The 16187-nt window shown below is 37.1% G+C and overlaps 1 protein-coding gene across 1 annotated transcript; it reads right to left on the bottom strand.

Moving 5' to 3' along the window:
* Positions 1–3057: 3057 nt before the first annotated feature.
* Positions 3058–13627, bottom strand: CUNH7orf78 (chromosome unknown C7orf78 homolog). The gene is made up of 5 exons (XM_064380291.1): positions 13310–13627; positions 10893–10977; positions 9571–9713; positions 7401–7480; positions 3058–3112 (listed from the first exon to the last, which is right to left on the bottom strand). Exons 1-5 carry the CDS (start codon positions 13610–13612, stop codon positions 3058–3060), a joined length of 666 nt encoding a protein of 221 aa, XP_064236361.1. The 5' UTR covers positions 13613–13627.
* Between the last annotated feature and the right edge of the window lie 2560 nt (positions 13628–16187).

A 16187-nucleotide genomic window follows, 5' to 3' on the forward strand; every position in this document is an offset into this window, starting at 1 on the left:
TATTCCATCCAAATTAAGGAATTCAACAATCAAACATCTGAAGGCCTTGTTTTTAAAGTAGGCATCATTACCCTTGGGGGAAAGCCCTGAGGAATATCCATTTCTGATTTCTGTGAGAAAAAAACAAAAGATAATCTCTGCAAAGCCAACTAATGGATGCTCAGGATTATCATTTATAAAGATTGAGGGTGCATATGAGAGGAGGAAACCAGCAGGCTTGCTCTAGATGAATGCTTGCTGAGCTACAGAACTGCAGGGGCCACCTGTGGGGCCCCTTAGTACAAGGTGGTTCAGGAGCTCCTGGTAGAGAAGTGGTTTCATAAATGTCCCCAAGAGGTTTTAGGGATGTGCATTTGATCATAGAGCATGCTGCCTACTTTGTATCTAGAGATGAAAAAATGAGTGGCTCACAATGTGAAGGAAAGGAGAAACGAAAAGGGGGGTCTTCTGTACTCACGCTATTTGGTGAGCTGTATAGAGGGTTCTGTAAACACCATGAATTAATAAAAGAGATGAGGTCCAGTTGTCTTGTGAGTAATCCCACCAATGATAAGATGTCTCTTATCAGACCTATAAGAGGTAGTGGGCTGAGGGAGGGACTTAGGGTAAGTTGCTGGATGTTGGTTCTCAGAGGACTGTGCTGAATGAGGTCTCTGTCTAGGACAGAGAATAATGCGCAAAAATGTCCTCCACAAGCCAGTCATGATTTGGACATCAGCCACACAGAGGATGTCGTGGCCGATTACAGTAGTCTCTCTTACCTGAGCTTTTTGCCCCTGTTTCTTCCATTTCTCCTCTGGACACCAACACCTTGGAGATAAAAGGCAGATCAAGAAGTAATGGAGTGTGATTGAGACAGGTACAGAAAGAGAGAAACAAGAGACAATGTTCTCTTCCCCAGATCCTACAGGGCAGGCTTTTGTGGAAAACAGCAAAGAAATTTTGAATTGGATGTGAGATTAGAGTGTTAGTTTAGAATGAATGACACCTGCTTTCTTTTTGAAATTTAAAGCAATTACAAAGAATCTCCCAATCAAAAAAATTATTAAAGTTTTATATACATGTAGAATGTGCATAGATATTAAATAAATATTTCTATAGAGTATCACAAAGTGAATATATCTATGTAACCAACATCAATGTCAGAAAACATTACATTTCCAAGACCCAGAAGGTTATTGTACTCCTTCCCCTCAAACCAAAGGAAGCCAATTTCCTGATTTCTTACACATGGACAAGAGTTTTCCTTTATATAAATGGAATAATAATACAGCATATACAGATATGTGTGTGTATATATATGTGTATATTTATATATATGTATACATTGTACATATATATTATATATGTATACATTGTACATATATATAGCATCTGGCTTTAAAAAAACTCCTTGGTATGTTTGTGAGACTCGTACCTATTGCTTGCATATAGCAGCGTTTTGTTCATTTTCTTTGCTGATTAATCTATTGTGTAAATATGTCACACTTTATGTATCCGTTCTATTATTTATCGGCATTGGCCTTGTCTCTAAAGGTTTTCACAGATAATTCTGCTGTAAGCATTCCTATATATATCTTTTAGTGCATACAAATATATATATCAGTTAATTTTACAGCATTTAGAATGAAATTTCATGTCATAAATTATATGGGTGTATACATTCAACTTCTGAATATATTGCAAAATATTTTTCCAAAGTACTTGCCCAATTCTCCTCACTCAAGCAGTGTATAGGAGCTCTAATTGCTCCACACCCTTGCCTATAGATATGGTTTGGTTGTATCCCCACCCAAATCTCATCTTGAATTGCAACTCCCACAATTCGCATGTGTCATGGGAGAAACCCAGTAAGAGGTGATTGATTTATGGGGGCAGGTCTCACCTGTGCTGCCTTAGTAATAGTGAATGAGTCTCACCAGATCCGATGGCTTTAAAAGTGGGAGTTTGCCTGCACAAGCTCTCTTCTCTTGTCTGCTGCCACGTGAGATAGGTCTTTCATCATCCACCATGATTGTGAGGCCTCCCCAGCCATGTGGAACTGTAAGTCCAATAAACCTCTTTCTTTTGTAAATTACCCAGTCTTGGGTATGTCTTTATCACCAACATGAAAAAGAACTAATCCAGTAAGTTGGTACCAGTAGAGTGGGGCACTGCTGAACAGATACCTGAAAATGTGTAAGCAACTGTGGAACTGGGTAACAGGCAGGGGTTGAAACAGTTTGGAGGGCTCAGAAGAAGATAGGAAAACGTGCAAAAGTTTGGAATTTCCTAGAGACTTGTTGAATGGCTTTGACCAGCATGCTGATAGTGATATGGACAATAAAGTACAGGCTGCGGTGATCTCAGATGAAAATGAGGAACTTGTTGAAAATTGGAGTAAAGGTGACTCTTGTCATGTTTTAGCAAAGAGATTGGCAGCATTTTGCCACTGCCCTAGAGATTTGTGGAACTTTGAACTTGAGAGAGATAATTTAGGGTATTTGGCAGAAGAAATTTCTAAACAACCAAGCATTTAAGAGTTGACTCAGTTGCTGTTAAAGGCATTCAGTTTTATAAGGGACACAGAGCGTAAAAGTTCAGAAAATTTGCAGCCTGACACTGCGATAGAAAAGAAAATTTCATTTTCTAAGGAGAAATTCAAGCTGGCTGCAGAAGTTTGCATAAGTAATGATGAGCTGAATGTTAAGCCCCAAGACAATGAGGGAAATGTCTCCAGGATGTCTGAGACCTTTGTGGCAGCCCCTCCCATCACAGGCCCAGAGGGCTAAGAGGAAAAAGACTATGGCTTCAGAGGGTGCAAGCCTCAAGCCATGGCAGCTTCCACATGGTGTTGAGCCTGGGAATGCACCGAAGTCAAGAATTGAGGTTTGGGAACCTCTGGCTAGATTTCAGAAGATGTAGGGAAACATCTGGATGCCCAAGCAGAGGTTTGCTGTAGGGATAGGGTCCTCATGGAGAACCTCTGCTAGGGCAGTGCAGAAGGGAAATGTGGAGTGGGAGCTCCCACACAGAGTCCCTACTGGGACACCACCTATTGGAGCTGTGAGAAGAGGGTCACTGTCCTCCAGATGCTAGAATGGTAGATTCACTCTCAGCTTGCACTGTGCACCTGGAAAAGCCACAGACACTTCACACCAGCCCATGAGGGCAGCTGGGAGGGAGGCTGTACCCTGCACAGCCACAGGGACAGGACTGCCCAAGTCCATGTGAACCCACCTCTTGCATCAGTCTGACTGGTACATGAGACATGGAGACAAAGGAGATCATTTTGAAGCTTTAAGGTTTGACTATTGTGCTGGATTTCAGACTTGCATGGGGCCTGTGGCCCCCTTGTTTTGGCCAATTTCTTCCATTTGGAACTGCTGTATTATCCCAATGCCTGTACCCCATTGTATCTAGGAAATAACTAATTTGCATTTGATTTGACAGCCTCATAGGCAGAAGGGACTTGCTTTGTTTCAGATGAGATGTTGGACTGTGGACTTTTGAGTTAATGCTGAAATGAGTTAAACCTTTGGGAGAGTGTTGGGAAGGCATGATTGGTTTTGAAATGTGAGGACATGAGATTTGGGAGGGGCCAGAGGTGGAATGATATCGTTTGGCTGTGTCACTACCCAAATCTCATCCTGAATTCCCATGTGTTGTGGGAGGGACCCAGTGGGAGGTAACAGAATCATGGAGACAGGTCTTTTGCATGCTTTTCTACTGATAGCGAATGGGTCTCATGAGATCAGATGGTTTTTAAAAACAAGAGTTTCCCTGCACAAGTTCTTTTTTTGCCTGCTGCCATCCACGTAAGATACGATTTACTCCTCCTTGCCTTCCGCCATGATTATGAGGTCTCCCAAGCCATTTGGAACTGCAAGTCCAATAAATCTCTTTCTTTTATAAATTGCCCAGTCTCAGTTATGTCTTAATCAGCAGCATGAAAACGAATGAATAATCTTATGCTTCTGGTTGTCTATCTTTCTATTTTAGCTATTTTGGTGTCTGTGCAACAGAATTCCATTGTGCATCTTACTGCATATTTCTCTGATTACTTATGAATCCATTTTCATGTTTTGTCATCTAGAGATTTTCTTGTATGAAATCCCTGTTTCCTTCCTTTTTCTTTCCTTCCCTTCCTCCCTTCCTTCCTCCCTTTCTTTGAGACAGGGTCTTGCTCTGTTACCCAGGCTGGAATGCAGCAGAAGAAACACTGCAGCCTCAACTTCCTGGGCTCAAGTAAATCTCCGGCCTTAGCCTCTCATGTAGCTGGGAACACAGGTGTGTACCACCACACCTGGCTAATTTTTAAAATTTTTTGTAGAGTCAGGTTTTCCCAAAGTTGTCCATGCTGGTCTCAAACTCCTGGGCTCAAGAGTTCCTCCCACTTTGGCTGACCAGTGTTGGAATTACAGAAGTGAGCCACCATGCCTGGCCTTCTGTTATTTTCCATTGGATTATATGCCTATTTCTTATTTGCATGAATTCTTTATATGTCATTAATACAAACCATTTTCTTGCTTACATGAGTAGCAAATACCTTCTCTCTAAGCTCTCTGTCTGCCTTTTCACTCTCCTAATGATGTTTTCAATGGAAGTTTGTAGTTTGAATGTTCAAGAAGAACGTTCAATAACTTTTTCTTAACAGTTAGTGCTTTTGTGGTTCTTTTTAAGATATCATTAAATTCTCTGAATGTATTCCAGAAATGTCATTATTTTTCCTTTCACATTTAGATCTATAATCCACATGTATTTATTTCTTTATGCGCAATGTGAAATAGAAGTCATATTTATTTCTTATCCTGAATTTTCATGGCTGAACGTATCTTAAATTACAGATATTTTTAAATTGACTTACATAACTTTTTCATAGTTGAATGTGCGTTTAAATTATAGAAATGACAGGGCTAGTACAAATGAAGTGTTGAAAATCTATAGGCTCTGCCAAAGTTGTTCTCAAGCTGAGGGGAGGGAGATCCAACACAGCATATTTAAAATTCATGATTTGAGAAAAATAAAGCCATTTCATTTAAACCTTCATGGGAATCTGTTTGCTAAATACATTAAATATTTTTTAAAAAATGGAAAAATAAGAGGAACTGTGACTTCAGATGAAAACATTTCTATTGTGAGAAGCCTGTGAAATGTTGAGGAAGAGTTGCTTTTGAAGTATGTTTCCTAGTGACACCTATGAAGGTTGAAGTTTTCAAAACGGGTAGAGGCTATGAATTCATAGTGCTACAGGCAGCAGTAGTGATCTATGATTTTCTGCAACCACTTTAAGAAACTTTTAGTGACTGCGTGCGGTGGCTCATGCCTGTAACCCCAGCACTTCAGAAGGCTGAGGTGGGTTGATCACCTGAGGTCTGGAGTTCAAGACCAGCCTGGCCAACATGGTGATGCCCTATCTCTACTAAAAATACAAAAATTAGGCAGGTGTGATGGCAGGCACCTGTAATCCCAGCTACTTGGGAGGCTGAGCCAGGAGAATCGCTTGAATCTTGGAGGAAGAGGTTGCAGTGAGCTGAGGTCATACCACTGCACCCCAGCCTGGGAGACAGAGCGAGACTTCATCTCAAAAAAGAAAAAAAAAACAAAAAACAACCTTTAAAAAAGAAACGTTTGGTGATGGACCACCATGCCATTTTCTTCTAATGTTGAGCCACCAATTAGTAAGCTCTAGTACATCCACTATATAGGAGAAGCTCCCACTATGCTACGTGAATTAAGAATTTTAAGTCCAAACGGCAGGATGTTTGCATTTTAAGACAACCATTTTGTAAACTTTGTATGAACAAGTCTACATCCCAAATCATTAGTTGGACGACTTCATACTTACCACTTAAAGCAACTTCTTGCCCATGTGGAGACAGCTTTCTGGCCACCTGTCTACTCTTTTTTCATCTGTCACGTGGTCCTCTTGGAGAATGCTGTCTGCCGGCTGTTCACTCTGTGTAGTCCCTCATACAAATCCAAAGACTAATCTTACTGAGTAGCCTCTCTTTCTCATCTTTCTTAAAGCTCTTGACTTCATTAGTCCCTAGACATTTTATATATTTTATTTTGTACACAAAAAATGCATGGTTTTGAGTTGTTGTTCATAAAATACTTAGGTAGCAATTACTAAGTGTCATGTGCCATGTTCCAAGTGTTTCCAAATACAAACTTTGACTATTCATAGCGATACAGGAGTTAAGAGGAAATTACTTAGGCAGATAGAATATGGAAGTCCTTGGTAAGGTTTTTCTTTTTAATACAAAGCAGCCCCAAATCATTTTCTAACAAAAAGCAGCTGCAGACACAGACAAGCAAGCTGGACGCTGGCACCAGTGAATGCTGGTAGAAAATAACTACCTGAGACTAAGCATCTTCAAAATGGGGGCTCCCTCTTCCCTTCCCTTTACCAGCCACCTGTATAGTAAAGAGCAGAGAAGGTGGTGCTGGTCAAGTGGAAAGTCTATTTGCATAATAAGGTTAGGGTGGGATGGCCAGGCTTCCTGTATGCTATGTAAATATGACATCTGATTAAACCAATCTGTGGGCCCTATGTACATCAGACACCGCCTCCTCCAGCTTGCCTATAAAATCTGCTGCAGTAGGCCTGCCTTCCTCTTTTTCTGACGTTTCTCGTTCTCTCTGGCAAGAGGCTGCTCTCCTCTCTCCTTTTGTCTTTCTATTAAATTTTCTGCTTCTTAATCCACCCACATGTGTCCGTGCCCTGAATTCTTTCTCAGCATGAGACAACAAACCACGGGTAATTCCCCAGACAATGTAGCCATTCACTAGTCTCTACAGAGTTGGTACTATTATTACTCTCATCCTACAGATGAGAAAACTGAGCCACAGGCAATATGTTTCTTTTCTATGATCATGTAAGGCCGTATCTCTATATTATCATTCACAATAATAGTAATAATTGAATCAAGAAGATATGAGGGACTGTGCCAGCAGTTTATATATGTCATCTTATTTAATTCTCCAAAAACCTGAGAAAATAGGTTCAGAAAATTTAAGCAAATCATCCAAGATCACAAATTTTAGGGGGATTACTCTTAATTTGAACTCATTTCATCAAACTCAAAGCCCAAACTCTATGTACGACATTAATCTACCCTCCTCCCCACTTCTCAGAGACGACATTGACATGTGAATAAAGAGAGCTGTAAGAGGTGATTATGCACCTAGAAAACAGGTTGCAATGAAATTCTCAAATAATAATTATTTGATAAAAAGACTGGATTCTTTTAGGCTCCACCTAAAACAGTTAAGCACCATGCAAGTACTTCACCTACAGTTCCTATGACGGTAGAGCATTTATAGGATAAAATATGTTTCATTAAAATAAAAATTGAGTAGTAATGTTAAAGAGTTAATAAAACTATTTAACAACAAATCCTAATTCTTTTGCCCACCTGCTCTTGCATATCTTTGTAAACTTTTCTTCCACACGATCCATAAATGCACTGTATGCCTCACGCCGCATTCTATGTCTCTGAAGGAAGATGGTACAAAGTGAGTAAAAGCAGACAGACATGTATTAACTTTAATTGTTTATTTGTTAAAATTTGCTATTTAATAATCTTTGCTTTAAAAGTGTATCTGTGATCCAGATTCACATCTTGTTCTGCTTAGACCTAAAGGGCTTACAAAACATGCTTATGTGACTAGGGCAGAATTTCAGCCAGGGTAAAATTACATGCCCCAACATTTTTTTTTATGATTGTATCGCAGAGCTGACTTTTCAGGCTTTCTCATGTGAGTGTCATTCACTGAACTTCTGGTGATTCCCAATGACATAAGAGGAAATTTGGGAAAAATTTCTTACAATATTTAAGCCTTCATAAAACAAAAATAAAACTCCAAGCCCTCCACTCCCCAACCAAATGAATGGCCCCCTCTCATGAGTGAGGGGACACAAAGAGACCGGAAAAGAAAGTTCAGGCTCTGATGGGAAGAAAAAGTGGGACATGGCTCATTATACCCTTCTCCCTTTGGAATTCAGACGCAACTCACCAGCATTAACATTAAAACAGAGACCTTAAGACTGAAATAACAGACAAACAACTCTTTGTAGCAATAAGATACCCATTTCAACCCGACTCTAGTGTAGCATTACATGACAGATAGCAGGCTCTGCCTGTAATCCCAGCACTTTGGGAGGCTGAGATGGGCAGATCACCTGAGATCAGGGGTTCGAAACCAGCCTGGCCAACGTGGTGAATCCTTGTCTCTACTAAAAATACAAAAACTGGCCGGGCATGATGGAGCATGCCTGTAATCCCAGCTACTTGGGAGGCTGAGGCAGGAGGATCGCTTGAACCTGGGAGGTGGAGGTTGCAGTGAGCTGAGATCAAGCCACTGCATTCCAGCCTGGGCAACAGAGCAAGTCTCTGTCTCAAAAAAAAAAAAAAAAAAAAAGTATTTTACCCCTAAATGTACTATGTTTTGGCGTATTTCAAAATGGCCCTGCAAAGCTATCGCTCTTTTGCAGACAGTCTCATATCTTTTAAGGTCTGATAAGACCTTCATATCTATTGTCTCTGAAGCCTGCTACCTGGAGTCTTCGACTTCATGACAAGAACCTTGGCTTCCACAATTCCCATTCTTTACCTTAACTCAAGCTTACTTAACCCCTCTAGACAAAGCTAACTCTTTCAACCAATTGCCAGTCGGAGAATCTTTGCATCTGAGGTGGGAGGTGGGACTCAACTCCAGAGCAGATGGAAGACTGGTTGAAACAGGGAAGAGTCATTGAAAGCATCTCTCCAGGAGACAGCCCCACCAGTGTCATGACCATTGACCATTGTTGTGGCAGCATCCGGAAGGTACCACCACTTTTCTAGGAATTTCTGGATAACCCACCCCTTAATTTGCATGTAATTAAAAGTGGGTGTAAATATGACTGCAGAAGTGCCCCTGAGCTGCTACACGGGGATTGTGCCTATGAGGTATCTCCGCTTCTGCTGCTTAATGCACACTGCTGCTTCAATAGAAGATGCTGTCTAACACCACAGGCCTGCCCTTGAATTCTTTCTTGGATGAAGCCATGAACCTTCCCAGCCTATGCCCAGTTTTTGGGCTTGTCTGCCCTGCTTCAAATGTACTTATGACCTGGAAGCCTCCAAGATTCGAGGTGTCCTGCATTCCCAGGCCAAACCACTGTATACCTTACATATATTGATTTATATCTTTGCCTATAACTTCTGTCTCCCTAAAATGTATAAAATCACACTGTAAATTAACCACCTTGGGCCACATGTTCTCGGGAGCTCCTGAGACTGTTACAGGTCATGATCATCAATTTGGCTCTGAAAAAAACCCCTTCACCTATTTTACAGAGTTTGACTTTTTTCATCAACACCTTATTCCACTATACCAATTCTCTTTGTAATAAGAAAAGAAAATCCAAAATTTTAGATAATCCACTATTTGCATTAAAAAAAAAGCAGAGACTATATGCTTTATTTTTAAAGACATAAATATATTTTACACTGCAAGGAATAAAAAACTCCTGCACTAAAGCAATTGTTGACAACAGTGCTGGAAGCATTTCCCAACAGCTACAGAGAAAGTCAAACTCACCGTATATGAAGCAGATCTAACAGGCCATGGGGCTTTCGTCAAAATTAGTTTTGAATCCCAGGTGCATTCACGACCCTTGTGGGTGATAAATTTTTCTGTAGTGTTCTTCTGTTTATCGTCTTTCAATAAATGGCATCTATGTACTAGAGATATGAAGACAAATGAAAAGCTTAGCAATGACACATGTCTTTGTTCATGATGTCTCTCAGATGTACCATTTTTGGAGATCAGGACCCAGAAGGGGTAAGTTACTGAATAATTTATAGATATAAATCTAAAAAAACCTTTTCTTATTTTTTCTGCCAGTTCTGGCAGAATTAATTTTGTCTTTCTTCAAACTCCACTTCCAAGCCCATCATTTATTTCTCTGGATGTGTCTTTCTAAAGTTTCTCCTTTTGGTTGGTATATTTCACATTTACATTCTACCTTAGGTTTTACTTAAAATATTTTTAAGCTTGAGGGCCTTATAAAGTATCTCTGGCATTTTCTACCAAAATGAGTTACACATAGCATATACTGGGAAAGTTGACATGTTCCATTTTAATTACACACCTAGATGACACTTTTATAAGTATAACACATGCTAAAATTTGTACATTATTTTAAAATAAATTATCATAGTTTTACAGGTATAAAATTATTTGCTTATTTTGAAAAAGGAAATAAATTGTTACTGTGAACTCACTATTTACAGACAATCACTGTTGACATTTTGTTTTAATTTATATATAATTATAATATATAAATATAGCATTCAGATATTATCCATCGTAATCCAAATAAGAAATGCTGAATAATACAAATTAACTCTGAATTAATACTTAACAAATGGCACCATAACAGTAATAACAGCATGCCTGTTTGTATGTTATTTCCATGCGCTTTTTAATACATTACTAAGTGCCTTTAGCATATTTAAGGCTCACATTAATTCTATGATGTAGATACGGTTGTTATCATCTGCATCTCCAGGTGGGGAAAACAATAGATAGACAGTTTAGGTGATTTGGGGCAGTAAAGCCAAGATTCAGAGTCGCACAGCGTGGCTCCAGAGTTTATTCTCTTAAGCATTACCGTCCATTTATTCTCTATATGTGACACATTGAGTCACAAAAATAATCTTCAATAATATATTAACAGTTGTGATAGCAAAGTAAATATATTGTTGCAAATAATTAAAAAGGCATTTAAAAATTTACCATATTATTAAAGATGATAATAAAATCCACCTGTTTAGTTATAAGCTCTTACAGTTACTACTACTATTATATAATGCAGAGAGTTTATTTTTTGCAATATTCATAGCATCATAACAGCTTACCTGTACTTAAGGATTGTGACTTAAATTTTAATCCAAAGGGGTCCTTTTCATAAGTTGTCTTAAAGTCGGGTAAACCAGATTGGTACTAGATATGTAAAGAAAAGATTGCAATATTACCAATACATACATTGTTTCTTATTGTAGTTGGAATTTGATTTTTCCTAATTGTAAATATTTCCTTGGCAAAATGTAATTTTGACAATTTTGTTGTGGCATTCAAATGTAGTATTTAAAACTTGTTTATGAAAATTTGAAAGAATAATCTAAGATTTAAATAGTGTACAAACAATTCATTTTGTGGTGGAGAGGAGTACTTCAATTACCCTTTTGTGTATAGATCAGAAATATTATCTTAAACAGTGTGGAATTAAGGGAGTCTGTTCAAAATTTGGCAACCTAATCCTAAACTTGATCTTAAGTTATGACACACAGAATTACATATTATTTTTCTGGAGCTGAACTTATTTCAGCAATGTAGCAAAAATATTGAACAAAGCTAAATGATTTGTCAAACTTGAATACAGTTACTATTGTTTTTTGTTTTTTTTATAAGCTATACATAAAGTAGCAGTTTTAGTGGTTTAAGTGAACCAGTTTTAACTGAAATAGAATTCGTACACTGCATGAACTGATTAAATAAAACATCACAAAGGTCTCTACTCAAAAGCTAAGTAAATGTGGCATGAAACAGAGAAAGTATCAAGCAGAAGTTAAACAGGATTCTATTCTTAATGTGTCACCTACTACAAGCATATAGAACAGTATTAAAAGTTCCAAAGAAGGAGATTCTCTAATACAAGATTTTTGAGTCTTAATTGAATTCAACACGAAACCAAGTTCCTCTCAAAAAGCCTTCATTGAGGTTTAATTTGTGACAATATTGACATCTGGTGGTTACATAATTTATAACACTCTGCTTCCAATTCACTCATTTATAGAAGCAAGTTAATTATGCTAAAATAAAAATGTCCCCCATTCCTTGAGTTTGATTCACTCAAATTTTGTAAGTCTGTGGTTAGTAAAGTACTTATTTAAAAAATATATTTATTTTGAGACAGAGTCTTGCTCTGTCGCCCAGGCTGGAGTGTAGTGGTGTGATTTCGACTCACTGCAAACTCTGCCTCCAGGGTTCAAGTGATTCTCCTGCCTCAGCCTCCCAAGTAGCTGAGATTATAGGTGCATGCAACCATGCCTGGCTAATTTTTGTATTTTCAGTAGAGACAGTTTCACCATGTTGGTCAGGCTGGTCTCGAACTCCTGACCTCATGATCTGCCTGCCTTGACCTCCCAAAGTGCTGGGATTACTGGCATCAGCCACCATGACTGGCTTACTAAAGTATTTAAGTAAACCAGTAACATTTAATATTTAAATGACTTTCCTCATCTCCAAAAGCCAACATATGTTATTTACTATGAATCAAATTATTTAGCTGCCCTGAATACGTAAAGATAGTTATTGACTATGGCTTTCTGGATTTTCCAAATTTTCTCCTAATAGCTCATAGAGTTAACATTAATTGAACACCTCAACATTTCAAATTCTGTTGGGCTTTGCATATTTTTCATTCATAATTTAAAATAACCGTATAAAATATGTAGCATTGTTAACCCACATTATAAATAATGAAAAAAGCTTAGTATCTTGTACAAAGTTATTAGAAAGTAAAAGAACAGGGATACTCTGATCTCAGAAGCCATGCTCTTAACTACTATTCTATACTTTCCCACTGGAATACATTTATTCTTTTATCTCACTATTTCTAGATCCTGTACTATTAGTTCTACTGTTTAACTCTTTGCCTAGCAAGAGTCATTTTATGTGCTAAATTAGAAACCTAAGAATGTAATATGTTCACATTTTAGTGGAATTATATTTTGCATAAATCATATTTGACCTTATTTGCATCTCCATATTCTTCATCACCCTTTTAAATTATAAATCTAATTATTGCCCATATATTATTTAAATTATTGATCATCCAAAAGATTCATTAAAGTAATAGAATATCCCTATTCTATTGAATAGTTAAAACTATTTTCATTCATTCATTAATTTACTCTACACATTTGTTTTATTATTTCTAGATTATAAACTCTTGGCAACTGATGTCTGTTCTCCATTCAGATCTAAACCCAATCTGTTCTCTTGAAACCTAAGATAGTCTGCATCAGAGATGGTCACTCGACCTGGCAGATAAACCTCATCAGAAACAATCAGGTTCTTACTCTCTTTTCTATCATTTATTGCTAAATCTGAATTGCATTGTTCTGTGAGAAAAAAAAAGATGTATCCTTATACACATTCTATCACCTTTTTCCTATATACAATAGTTTTTCTCATTAAGAAATGAATAAAAAACAATACATAGTTCCCCTTATCTATATTAAAGTGTTTTTATTCAAATTCTCTGTTGTACCTGTCGGAAGTCATGTGGTTTGGGATTGACATATACACCCTTTGGATATTGTCCACTCTTCACAAACATTAACTTTGCTTCCTGTGAATCCAGACGTGGAAATGTAGTTATAAATTTAGGAGCTATGACCTTCTTAGGATGATTCCTTATGCTAGGCAAGTGAAGCATTATTTCTGGAAAACTGCTTTTTTTCCTCCTTTTTTCTTCCTTAAGGGGTTTGGATGGTCTTTCTGGAATTCCCAAAGAGGTATACAGTTTGTAGCTAAAATCAGGTGGCTTTATTTCCCATACATTAACTTTCATTTTACATTGTGGAGGCTGCAGAACACTTTTTTTCCATTTGGAGTTGAGATCCTGTCGTGAAGAATATTGCAGCCTTTTTGCAATATCCCTATCTCTTGTGCCTCTCTGAGACTCATGGTACATTATGTGGAGGGCGTTTTCACATGGAGGAATCTGCAACAGACATGGAAATAGGTGAAGCTTGTCACTATAGCAATGGTGTATTCAACGTTTTCTCTCCAAGCAAAGTCAATCTTTGAAAGATTTATGAAGCAGGAAAAAGCTCAGAAATGTCAGGAAATGTGTATGGAGGAGAAGGAAAAAGTTATCATTGCTGCAAATATTTATTCAGAACCTTTGTCACAGCAGTCACTGCACTAGGGCTGGTAATTTTTTAAATGATTGATATAAAATCCATGTCCTTGAGTAACTGAGATACTACTTAAAAGACAAACATAAAAACCAAAAATAAAACCTGTGAAATAGGATAGATATTACAAGTATTATGAGAAGCAAGGAGATTGGTCAGCTAGCTTTATCAAGAAAATAGATGTGATGTCAAAAGCTGTCATTTGGACTGATCTTGAAAGGTAAGTAGAAACATTCCAGGTGGTAAAGAAAGGCAATAATGTTTCACTTAGAAATAGAAAGTATGTGAAATTCGTCATTACATATTTTTAGGATACCTGTAGCTGCCTAAACCATCACAAGCACATTGTAATTACTGGTATTGAAACTTATAGATGAGAATCATGGATTTGCTTTTTGCTGACTAGCTAACCAGTGACAAGGAAATCATTATTACACTTCTCAGATTTAATGACACTATCAATATGTTACTGGATGATTCAGTGAGTTCAAAGTCTCCTTGGAAAGGCTAATTACCAATTAAAATATATTTGGTGAAGTAGAAATAGTACAATGCTGGTTCCTGGGAAATAAGGACCTGCGGCGAGGATGAATTTCCTTGTCTTGTGCTATAATTTTGTGTTGTTTCATTATAGCATCAAAATAGAGGGTCAAAATTCTACATGCTAGTTTTCAATATACTAAAGTTGTAAACGAATGAAAGGAAACTACGCTTCAGATATTTTGAAAATGTCCATTTAAAAAAAATTATAACATTTTGCAATGATGGATTGTTTTCCAAATACTAATACACATCTTTTTATTTTATAATGGGGTATGCTATACTGAAAGAAAAGCAAGAAGCCTGTCAAAGGGTATAGCTTCTCTGTGAGGAGACAGTGAAAAATGGTATAATGGGAAAAACTAGAAAAATTAGTTGGAGTTATATTATCAAAAGTCTTTTATGCCACACTAAGAAGTTTTAAACTCATCAAAGAGACAAATGAGAACAAATAAAAAAATTACAACAGGAAAATAGTTAGCAAGTTATTTGTATTTCGGAAAGACCACGTGGTAGCAGTATGGAGGTCAGCCTCACGATAAAAAGTGAAAGCTAAGGCAAAAAAAAAAAGAAAAGAAAAAAAAATCCCAAACCCAACGTAGCAACAATTTAGATGAGAGATAGTTAAAAACCTAAACAAAAATGTAGCATGAAGATGAGAAAGGGAGGTTGTTCTCATAAGCTGCTTAGCAAATCTAATATCCTGGGCTTTGTTTCAAATATATGGCAGTTTATTAACTAAAATAGGAAATAAAGGAGAAGAAACAGTTTACGGAAGAAGGTCAGGTAATGAATGGATTTCAATAAGATGTAAATTTCATACTAATCATAGAAAAAAAAATAACAGCAGATACACAAATGAAAAAGGTAAAGGCACAAAAAAATAAAAAATAACATACAAAACAATAAAACAAAAAAGGAAAAAGAAAAAGGAATCAAAGTTTGTCACTATAGAAAACAACCAAACCACAAAGATAATAAGAAGGGAAGAAAGAAAGAACAATATACAAAACAATCAGAAAACAGTTAATGAAGTCAGAGAGTATGTCTTCAAGTGTCAATAATAACTTTCAGTGTAAACAAGTTAATTTCCCCAATTAAAGAATGTAGACTGAATGGATTTAAAAAAACCTCAATTACATGCTTCCTGCAAGAACCTCACTTCACCTGTAAAGACACACATAGACTGAATGTCAAGGGATGGAAAATGATATTCCAGGCAAATGGAAACCGAAAGTAAGCAGAAGTAACTATGCTTATTTCAGATAAAATAGTTTTTAAAAAATGTAAAAAGAGACAAAGAAGGCCATTACATAATGATAAAGAAGTATATGAAGCAAGAGGATATAACAACAGCAAATAGATGTGCACCCAGCACTGGAGCACCCAAATACATAAAACAAATATTATTTTATCTAAAGGGAGAGAGAGACAGCAATACAATAATAGTAAGGGACCCCAAAACTCCACTTTTAGAAATGAACAAAACTTCTAGACAAAATCAATGAAGAAGTATCAAAGTTAAACTGCACTCTAGAGCAAAACTAATAGACATTTACAGAACATTCCACCCAGCAGCTAACAGAATTTATGTTCTTCTTATTTACAAATATAACTCTTTCCAGGCTAGATCATATGTTAGGCCACAAAGCAAGTCTAAACAAACTTTTAAAAGATTAAAAACAT

Source organism: Aotus nancymaae, unplaced genomic scaffold, assembly GCF_030222135.1.
Source record: "Aotus nancymaae isolate 86718 unplaced genomic scaffold, 86718_ANA_hifiasm-v0.15.2.pri h1tg000025l, whole genome shotgun sequence".
NCBI lineage: Eukaryota > Metazoa > Chordata > Mammalia > Primates > Aotidae > Aotus > Aotus nancymaae.

What these genes read in the sequence shown, in the direction of transcription:
- CUNH7orf78 (XM_064380291.1), bottom strand. Translation starts at nt 13,612, where the DNA reads ATGAAAGTTAATGTATGGGAAATAAAGCCACCTGATTTTAGCTACAAA. An exon ending in AACCACATGACTTCCGACAG is followed by an intron (nt 10,978 to 13,309) that starts GTACAACAGAGA and finishes TTACATATCTAG; the next exon opens with TACCAATCTGGTTTACCCGA. An exon ending in TTAGATCTGCTTCATATACG is followed by an intron (nt 7,481 to 9,570) that starts GTGAGTTTGACT and finishes ATCTTCCTTCAG; the next exon opens with AGACATAGAATGCGGCGTGA.